General features: G+C 37.3%; 1 protein-coding gene and 1 pseudogene across 1 annotated transcript; both read left to right on the top strand.

Moving 5' to 3' along the window:
• The first annotated feature begins 222 nt into the window (after positions 1-222).
• LOC128385674 (trithorax group protein osa-like) lies at positions 223-8,911 on the top strand (annotated as a pseudogene).
• Positions 8,912-9,108: 197 nt separating this feature from the next.
• Positions 9,109-10,902, top strand: LOC128385683 (uncharacterized). Its single transcript, XM_053344569.1, has 2 exons — positions 9,109-9,730; positions 9,830-10,902. Exons 1-2 carry the CDS (start codon positions 9,305-9,307, stop codon positions 9,908-9,910), a joined length of 507 nt encoding a protein of 168 aa, XP_053200544.1. The 5' UTR covers positions 9,109-9,304; the 3' UTR covers positions 9,911-10,902.
• The last annotated feature ends 577 nt before the right edge of the window (positions 10,903-11,479 follow it).

An 11,479-nucleotide genomic window follows, 5' to 3' on the forward strand; every position in this document is an offset into this window, starting at 1 on the left:
ATCGAAAACAATCAGTTAATTGTCAACATTTATTTCAAAACAGAGTTTATAGTTGCCGCTCAATCAATCGAATGCCCTCTTGTGGTTGCGAAGAAAATAAATGTTCCCATTGAGAGAAGGTTGAGGTTAGTGTCATCTGGCGAATAGAATATCAACTGGTGGGGAAAATTCTCTTTGCCTTTTCTCTCTTTCTTTTCTCTTTCTTTTCGCTTTTTTAAGCTTTTCTCTTACTATTTCTCTCCTATTTTCGCCATCTTGTTGTGTTATTTGAATTGATTTTCACAATCAAACCTTTTCTTTTCTTACTCTATTTACGATTATCTCTCTTATTTTTTATTCTTATTTTGTTTGCTACCACAACGTTTCTGTTTTCTGCCGCGTGTTTTTATTCACTTCATTAAGATAATCCTTTCAATCGTTTAAATATGGAATCAGATTGGTGATAATTTTTGTGCAAGTATCTCTTTTTTTTCCTTTCTCTCTCTCTTTGTGTGTGTCTATTTCTAATTTTTCTCTTTCTCTCTTTCTATTTTACTTTCAACTTGTCTTTCTTTTCCTTTTGCCTCTCCTTTCTTTTCCTTTCCCTTCTTGGTTTTTTTTTGCTTCTTCTCTAACAGTCAACATTTACTATTATGATGAATCAAATTCTCTCCTTTTTTATATGTATATTGTTATTGTTTATTTATTCTGTTTTCTCTGTTTTCTCTTTTACTTGAACAGTTTATAATTGGATTGTCAATAGTCAATGAAGTTTGACAACATGGGAGAAGATTCTGAGAGAGATTCTTTTATGAAGCGGTTGGCCGCATTCAATGAATCCCGTGGTGTTTCCATGACCTCATCACCAACGATTAGTAAACAACCACTTGATTTATTTGTTCTGTACACTATTGTTAAAGATAAAGGTGGTTTCCAAGAAGTTTCGAAGATTAAAGGATGGAAAGAAGTGGCCACTGTGTGTAATTGTATGGTCAATCCAAGTGCTGCCTATGCGATTAGAAAACAATATATTAAACATATTTTGCCATTTGAGTGTAAATTTGATCGAGGGGGCATTGACCATACGACGTTAATTCCACAAGTGGAAAGCAAATCAAAGAAATCTAAAGATGCCATGTCACCAGGTCATAGTGATAGCAATTCGCAAAGTGGTTTCCCACCGACTCCCGGCTCCATGGAACCACCTTCATCACCCTATCCTTCTGGGCCATCGCCCATAGGTAACAACTATCCACCCGGTTATCCACAATCTCACCCGGGAATGTATCCAAATATGATGGGTATGAATCCAGAATCATATCCAGAAACAGGTGGTCCATATGCTGGACATCATTCTGGTTATCCACCGGGACATCCAGCCAGTCATCACGGTCAACCACCTTCTCTACCACCTCCTCATCCAGCACCTAGACAACATTCACCTCATCCTGGTAGGAAAAAAGGAGGAGCATCTGTTCCCTCTCCTGGTTCAGCTGACTCAAACTCGCAAGGTAGTTATCCCCAATCCACCACACCGGTTCAGTTTGAGGGACCATATCCAGGTCATCGACAACCACCGCCTGGACAAGGTTACCCTGAGAATCAAAATTATCCACATCAAGGAGCCATTAATGATTATGGTCCCAATCATCATCCTGGACAACCACCTCAGCAACCACCTCAACAGCCACCGAGCAATTATGGGCATTTGGGTGGTCATTTACCTCCTGGAATTCAACAGCAAATGTCTCAACCACCTCGCCAACAATCTCCTCATCCGAATAGGAAAATGATGAAAAGTGGTGATAACAATTATCCTCAGCCAGGAAATCCAGCAATAGGCTCTCATTATCCTCCGCCACCACACCCAGGATCAGGTCCTGCTCCTGGTCCAGGCCCCGGTCCTGGTCCCGGTCCTGGTTATCCTGGTGCTCAACATTATCAGTATCCTCCTTATCCTTACCATCAACCACCTCATGGTCAATATCCTCAACAGCACCCGCAGCATCATCAACACTTGCAACATCCTCCACATCCTCAGCACCCTCAACATCCATCACATCATCAACAACATTTACCATTGCCCCATCAACAAGGTTCCAATTATTCACCCAATCCCCATGCTAGTGGAGCTCCTTCAAAATCCAATTCTGCTCCACATCCTCCTCAACCTTCTCATTCACCTGCAGGCAACTCAAATCGATCTGGTGAGAATTCAGACTCATACTCGTCTGAGATGCAACCATCTACGTCAAGTGGTCATCGTCGTCATCCGTCAGGTCACCAACAGCAACAACAACAACCAACTAATTTCGAAGGTCCTAATCGAACTGGTCCAGGAGGCTACTATGGTCAACATGAGCAACAACAACCACCTCATCATCAACATCTTCGTCATCCTCATCCACATCAACAACCACAACAGCAACAACAGCAACAACAACAACAACAACAACAACAAGGTAAAAATGGTCCATCCTCTGAATCGACCACCGAGAATTCAGGATCCCATAGTCGTCCTAATAGTAGACCAAATAGCACAGGAGCAGCGAGTCCTGGTGCTTCTTCCAGAGGATCTGATAGTGGCAATAGCAAAGAAAATCAAGATTCATCTAATTCATCCAATTCATCGCAAAATCATCCATCTTCTCATCCCCCGCATCCTTCGCATCCTTCGCATCCATCTCATCTTCCACATCAGTCTCAGCCTCCTCATCCACCGAGTATTGAGACTGGTCAGCGTTATCCTCATCCTCATCCTCATCCTCATTCTCAAGCCTTGCAACCACCGATCAACAATTACCCACAGAGACCACCAATCTCTGGATCATATGGCTCAGGTCCAGCTAATCAACCCAATTACCCAGGAATGAATGACAATTATCGCAGCAATGGTCCATCAAATGTACAGGTGAGTGATTTTTGTTGATTGTTCTGCTGATTTGATTTGATTATATTTTTATTTTTATTTTCATGTTTATTTTCATTTTTTTATTTTCTTTCATTTTTTTTTGCACGAAAGACGTCAACCCATAATAGTCCACTTGCCCAGCGACTTTTAGCTGCCAAGTATAATCAACCTAATCAACAAGTAGGTTTTTCTTTTTTCGTTTTCTTTTCTTTTTTATTAATTTTTTATTAATTTTTATTTCTATTTTTTCAGGGATCGAATTACGATACAACGGTTTATCCTGCAAATAGATCATCTCCTAATGGGCCGTCAGGTTATGAATCAGGGGAGAACAATTTCTATGGCACAAATGCTCCTCCAACAAGTGGTCAGGAATCAGGACCGGCTCCTCAACATCCACCGCATCTTAAAAGACATCCTGATTTCATGAAACCTGATCATAAATCACAACATCCTGGTCAATATGGACCTTATCCTGGTAGGCCAATGGCTCCGAATTACCCTCAAGGTGGCAATGGACCAAATCATGGTCATCAAATGTGGAATCGTGATCCCGTTTTTAGAGGTAGTCCAGGGGCTCCTCCTCCGCCACCTAATATGACAACATCATGGGACCATCAATCTCGAACTGATCCAGGATCTTTGCCACCTCCACCTCAATCTCTCCATCCGAATTCAGCAAGACCTGAACTTGGACCATCAGTTCCAATGGTCAACAATGCAGCAGGTGGTTGGCCCATGAATCGGTATCCACCACCACCAGGTCAATCTCCTGTCCCACCACCATCACAACAACAGCATCAGCAACAACATCAACATCAACCACCACCCGGAATGAATCATAATTATCCACCTTCTACTCAACCTGGCTACTCTTATCCACCTGATCATCCGATGAATAAAATGAATCAAATGCAAAATCGAATGTATCAAATGCCTGGTGGACCACCAATGCCACCTAAAGCTCCATCACAACATTTAACTCGACTTTTATGTTCATCACCGAGTCTTCCGTCATCACCCACACCGAGTCCACATTTGGGAGCACCAAGATCACCTCATCCTCATCCTCATCCTCAAGCTCATCTACAAGCTCTACCACACCAACACCAACATCCGCACTCTCTTCAACATCCACATCCACATCCACATTCTCACTTACCACCACATCCAGGTCATCCAGGCCACTCTGTGCACCCAGGACATCATCCTCAACACCCTCAACATCCTCATGGCCCTCATGGTCCTCATCATCCTCCAATGCCGTATAGTCAAATGATGATGAAAAGAGAGTTAGTTTTCCCTGTGGGAAGTGTTGAAGCCACTACACCAAATCTATTCAAAAGACGCAAATTGAATTGCAAAGATTTGTGTCCTACTGAAGCCTGGAAATTGTTAATGAGTCTTAAATCGGGTTTACTTGCAGAAAGTACTTGGGCAATAGACACTCTCTCAGTTTTAGTTGCCGATGATAATAGTTACCTTTACTTTGGACTTCAACATTTGCCTGGATTACTAGAAACTTTATTAGAACATTACAAAAAGTGTCTCAACGACATGTTCGAAGGACTTTTCAAGGACACCGAAGTCAGTGGTCACATAGAAACACCTTTACAAAATGGTATCAAAAAAAGTCGAAAATGGTATCAGATTGGATCTGATTTCGATGAGCTTTCTCAGGATAATGAAAATGGTGATGATGCAAATGATGAGAATAGTGATGATGATTGTGTAACTGGTGAATTCGAGGGAATGACGGATGTAAATATAATGAAAAAAAGTGTCAGTGGCAAGAAAGAAATGACCAGGAAATTGGATCGGGCGATTAATGTCAACATTCCGAAAATGGATCAACAACTGAAAATGTTGAAATCATCTTTAGATTTAACTTTTACTTCTCGCAGCGGAAAATCTGTGAGAATGGAAAATGCTGAGGCTCATCTATTTGTTACTGATTATGAAAAGAAATGGGATCCATTTAAAAATGGATTCAAAACCGGTAGAGATCATTGGTCAAAGGGATATGGAGAAGCCACTGACCACATAATCACACACTTCGAACCAAAGGAAAAGTATCTCAAACTTGTTAAAGTTATCAAAACAAAAAAATAAGTCAAAAAGTCGAGAAAGAAACAAGATTCATCATTTTCTGTTACATCAACCACTTCAATTACCAATAACACCAACCACACAACAACAAACTCAAATATAAAAACAACATTGTGAATAATAGTATTATGAATAACAAAGATGATGTGTCTTCCAATCAATCTTTAGTTAATGGTAATTGTGACTCTAAATTAAGTTCATCTAAAAAACCATTTATTCACAATGATCATCCAAAAAACATCAAATCAGAAGTGAAAGTTGATTTCGATGATCTTGAAGATGAGCCTGAGGATGAAGATGATTCTCCTCTTGCAACAATTCAAGATTATTATGATTCAATCTCACAGAGATGCCTGTGTCTTTCCACCTTAATAAGAAATTTATCTTTTGTGCCTGGTAACGATATCGAAATGTCCAAACATCCAGGACTACTTGTTGTTCTTGGACGACTCTTAACATTGAAACACACTCATGCTGTTAAGAAGAGCAACTTTACCAATGATACAAGCAGCAATTCCACACCATCAATACCCCAAACATCATCATCATCATCATCGTCATCATCATCTAGTGAGGAAGATACAATTGGATCATCTAACTGGTGGTCGGAATCAATTCATCTTTTAAGAGAAAACACTCTTGTGACTTTAGCAAACATTTCATGTCAACTCGATCTTGACCCTCATTCGGAAAAATTAGTTTAAATATTTTAGATGGTTTATTACATTGGACCGTTTGTCCTTCTTCCTATGCTCAAGATCATCTTCCGACCACCACAGTTCAATCATTCACCCCGAAGAGACTCGCCTTGGAATCACTCATGAAATTGTCCATCATCGACTCAATGTGGATCTAATGTTGGCCACTCCACCTTGGAGCAGATTAGAGAAATGTTTACCATGTTAGCAAAGATGTTGAATCGAAATGAAGATCAAACTTTACGTGAATTTGCTCTTGTGTTATTAACAATTTCGCTGCCGCTGATTCTAGTATAGCCCGTGCAATAGCTTTGACTGGTTATGCGATTCCTCAGTTAATTGGGTTCATTGAACAGTCAGAACAATCAGCATTACAAGTAGCCAATACACAAGGATTAAATGCTTTACGTGATAATCCAGAGTTGATGGGGACAACACTCGATATGGTTCGAAGAGCTGCCATTTGTTTGCGACATTTCGCCAGGATACCTGAGAATAGATCGATGATATTAGTCCATCAACAAAGACTTTTATCACTTGTTTTCTCTCAAATTCTCGATCAAGGAGTCGCTTCAGTGATCGCTGATGTTATTTATGAAGTGTCTCTTCACGATGATAGTACTTTACCTCATCCGCACCTGATTTCTTTAGAAAAATCATCATCTGTACATACGAAATCATCTCCATCTCCATCATCATCTTCATCTACTTCATCATCAACAACAACCACCTTATCGTCATCATCATCGTCCTCAATCACCACTACAACTACAACGACAACATCAGGAACAACAACAACAATCACAATCCATAATAATAAGGACGAAACAAATGGAGATTCATCTCAAATCTCTGATGAAGGTAAAAGCGATCAACAAGCTGATTCATCACAATTCTCATACCCTTTATCAACATGTTCCAAAATTGGAGGAACAATCAAGCCTTGTGATAATCCGGATAATGAGCTGGAAAAAGCAGATAAAGAAGACACAAATTCCAATAATCAAAGATGCAACGGAAATCTATTGGTCACAATTACATTTCTCTGTTAATTAACTTGTCCTGAACTTTTTTTCTTTTCTCAAATCATTGTAACTTGGCTGTAATTCTCTCTATTCAGAGTCACTAAATAGAAAACAATTGTAATAATTTATTCCTTCTAAATATTTCTCTTTTTCTTTCTATTCCATTATATGTAAATTATTATTTATGAAAATTTTCCCATTAAATTAACTAATTGAATCATTTTCGAAATTTAAATTTCTCAAATCTTAAGAATGAAAATTGTGTCACCTCTTCGAATGATTAATTGTCGCATAAACTAAGATGGAGGCACTTCCACAATTAATTTCTAAGTTTCAGTTGATAAAGAAAATCATCTTCATTGCTTTAGGTGTTTTTGCATACTGAGTAATTCAGATTCTTTCTTTGAATCTATGGGTAATTAAGTTGAAACAGTTTATCAATTAAACAATTTATCTTATTGTTTAATTTGTGAAACATCTTAAACAATAAACTGGTTGAAGGAAGATTTAAGATAAACTTTTCGCTAAGAAATAAAAATAAGAATAAGTTTATCAACTTTTTGGTTTTCATTCAAAACTTTTTCTCAGTTTAGTTTTCAGTGTCAGTTCAACAGGTTAATTTTTGTATTTCTTTCCGAAACTTTTTTGTTTTTTGATTCTATTCTTTATAATCAAATTTTTACACGACTACAAACATGTTAAAACTTCTGCAATTTGTTTTAATTATCTTGTTGATTGTTGTAATTGAATGTCTGCCACTAGATCGATTTGTACATTTATCAATCAAATCAAATCAAAACGAAACTGATAATCGATTACAGTTTTCACCAGGTCATAGTGATAGAAATTCGCAAAGTGGTTTCCCACCGACTCTCAGCTCCATGGAGCCACCTTCATCACCCTATCCTTCTGGGCCATCGCCCATAGGTAACAGCTATCCACCCGGTTATCCACAATCTCACCCGGGAATGTATCCAAATATGACTGACGGGAATCTGGAATCAGGTGGTCCAGATGATGAATATGATTCCGGACTCGAAGATTACATTAAAGAGAGATATTTAAAAACCGCAAAACAAATTGTGGAGGAGTGGATGGACGAACTCGTTGTTTTAAATCGACATGGAAGGATTTGGGTTCGTTCGAAGGTTCATAATCAGTTATTTCCTGGTTCAGCTGATTCTAATTCGCAAGGTAGTTATCCCCAATCCACCACACCGGTTCAGTTTGAGGGTCATACAGGTCATCGACAACCACCGCCTGGACAAGGTTACCCTGAGAATCAGAATTATCCACATCAAGGAGCCATTAATGATTATGGTCCCAATCATCATCCTGGACAACCACCTCAGCAACCACCTCAACAGCCACCGAGCAATTATGGGCATTTGGGTGGTCATTTACCTCCTGGAATTCAACAGCAAATGTCTCAACCACCTCGCCAACAATCTCAGTATCAGAATTGGCAAATGATGCAAGGTAGTGATAACAATTATCCTCAGCCAGGAAATCCAGCAATAGGCTCTCATTATCCTCCGCATTCGCAGCCTGGTCCCGGTTCTGGTTATCCTGGTGCTCAACATTATCAGTATCCTCCTTATCCTTATCATCAATCACCTCATGGTCAATATCCTCAACAGCAATCGCAGCATCAGCAACACTCACAACATCCTCTACATCCTCAGCACCCTCAACATCCATCACATCACAATTAGTATTAAGGCTGACTGATGATATTAGTCCACCAACAAAGACTTTTATCACTTGTTTTCTCTCAAATTCTCGATCAAGGAGTCGCTTCAGTGATCGCTGATGTTATTTATGAAGTGTCTCTTCACGATGATAGTACTTTACCTCATCCGCACCTGATTTCTTTAGAAAAATCATCATCTGTACATACGAAATCATCTCCATCTCCATCATCATCTTCATCTCCTTCATCATCAACGACAACCACCTTATCGTCATCATCATCGTCCTCAATCACCACTACAACTACACAACAACAACAACAACAATCACAATCCATAATAATAAGGACGAAACAAATGGAGATTCATCTCAAATCTCTGATGAAGGTAAAAGCGATCAACAAGCTTATTCATCACATTTCTCTTAATTGTCCTGAACTTTTTCTTTTCTCAAATCATTGTAACTTGGCTGTAATTCTCTCTTTTCAGAGTCACTAAATAAGTCTTTTTCTTTCTATTCCATTATATGTAAATTATTATTTATGAAAATTTTCCCATTAAATTAACTAATTGAATCATTTTCGAAATTTAAACTTCTTAAATCTTAAGAATGAAAATTGTGTCACCTCTTCGAATGATTAATTGTCACATAAACTAAGATGGAGGCACTTCCACAATTAATTTCTAAGTTTCAGTTGATAAAGAAAATCATCTTCATTGCTTTAGGTGTTTTCGCATCAAAACAATGATTAAGGAATTAGAAGAAAAGGAGATTATGATTAATCTTCTGTTTCCATGGAAGTTCATCTATTTGAAGATTTTCTTTTCATTCGAAACTTTTCTTTCTTAGTTTATTTCTGTTCATCGACTTCAAAGATCTACAATTGAAAGATGAAAATGTCACAAATACTCTATACTTTTTCGATTTTAATCATTACCCTCGTAATTACTGAATGTTTTTCGGTTGATAATCATCCAGCTCCTTTCGTGTACCTAAAATCATCAAGCCAAACTTCTGAAAACTGGCAACCACAACCATCTCAGGTACAGCCTGCTCTTGATTACCCTCGTTATCCAGTACAATCAGAGCCTCCTCGCTATTCAGATACAGGGAATCAACAACTCTATCCTCAGCAATATCCTCAATATCCTTTTCCACCTCAGCATACACAATATAACACCAACAACTACAACCTGGTAGCACCAACATTCAATCATCCTCAAGCCTTGCAACCACCTCAACAGTTACAACCACCGATCAACAATCACCCAGGAGTAAACAATGATCATCGTAGCAATGGTCAATCAAACGTACAGGTAAATGCTTTTTAATTGAAATTTTTCTTTTCGGATTTTGATTGTCTGATTTGCTCTTATTTACACTTTGTTTTCTCCATTTTCTTACTGAATGAAAAGCCATCGACCCATTATCACAATTATTCCAACAATATCACAATAATTAACAACTATCATGGCCATAAACCTGACATATTATAAAGGTGCTTTGACTCGTTACTTCAGGAAAGTGAGAAAGTTTTTCGTTGATAGAAAACATTATTTCAACCATGAAAACTTAAAAACTTTTACGGATAAAGTTCTCATTCCAGTGCTAATCGCTGTTCTTGACCACCACAGTCACCATTCAAATCACGGTATTCATTTCCATCATCATCATCATTGGCGTCGTCGTCGTTATCTAGTGAAGAACATACAATCGGATCATCTTGGAATTACTCATGAAACTGCAAATCCATAACTCCAATGGAGATCTAACGTTGATCACTTCGCCATGAAACAGATTAGAGAAAATGTTTACCAAAGATGTCAAATTGAAATAAAGACTAAACTTTAAGAGAACTGAGTAACTATTATCAAATAAAAAATAATATCGCGCCAACTCATTGAGAGCTTGTAACGATGGTAACATTAGGATGTTGATCATGTCGATTTATGATTCAGACAGAATCAGAATGAGATGAGTAAGAACTCGAAAGAGACACTTGGAGTTTTCTTTTTACTCTTCTTTCCACTTTTTCTCAACTTTTCTTTCAGTGAATCATTTTTATCATCATTCGACTAAACTTATCATCAAATCATCTCAATCAACATTTACCATCGAATCTCAACAGTTTACAAGTTGAGTGAAAATCGAATCGAGTTGAAAATTGGAAAACTATTGTTCTAATTTGATTTAAATTGTTCCCTAATAGTTTCATTCTCAAGTGTTAAATCAGTAAATTCAACTTTAATTAGATTCTGTGTATCGCAATCATAATCATCTTCCAATAATTGAATTACTGATAAACAATTTAACTCTCAATCAATTGATCAACTTTTCCATCAACAGGTAAGAAAAATTTTCGATCAACAATTTAAAGTTTTTCATCTTTCATGGATTCAAGGCAGAAAATTCCCTCATCATGATTTCCCATAAATTCTGAATTTCAATCATTCTCTTTATTTAAATTATCATGATGATTATTATTAAATTTTCATGGAGTAGCAAATAATGTTAACAGTAACAATTCACCAGAGAATCAGAATATATTAAATATTGAAATGTTATCATTTACTATTAATATTAACCTTGTTATCATGATAACAATAAACGTTCATCCCCACGAATCAGTTTTGTCAACAATTTCCTCATCATTCTGATTATAATATTTTTTATCATTCTAATTTGAGTAAACATTGAGGTATTATTAAATTAGATGATCAGAATTTAATTGACTTGAACCAAAGAAACACACAAACGATAATAATTAAAATTGAAACTGAATTCATGATGACAGTTATTTCAACTTCAACCATCAGTTGATAGCTTTGAAACTGAATCTTCGCCATGATTATGTTATAAATCAATTTTTGGTGATTATTTTGATTTGATTCTGTGAGAGTTTTGATAACTCTGATTCTAAAACCAATGCTCCAATGATGAATAATATCCTATCTTTCAATTGAATCTAGAATATAACAAGAATAATAATGAAAACTTCACGTTTGTTTGTATAACATGAATTCGAGGGATAAAAATATCACCATGAACCCGAATTTCAATGATAA

This window comes from Panonychus citri, unplaced genomic scaffold (assembly GCF_014898815.1).
Source record: "Panonychus citri isolate SS breed McGregor unplaced genomic scaffold, ASM1489881v1 Contig00050, whole genome shotgun sequence".
In the NCBI taxonomy this organism is placed as follows: Eukaryota; Metazoa; Arthropoda; class Arachnida; order Trombidiformes; family Tetranychidae; genus Panonychus; species Panonychus citri.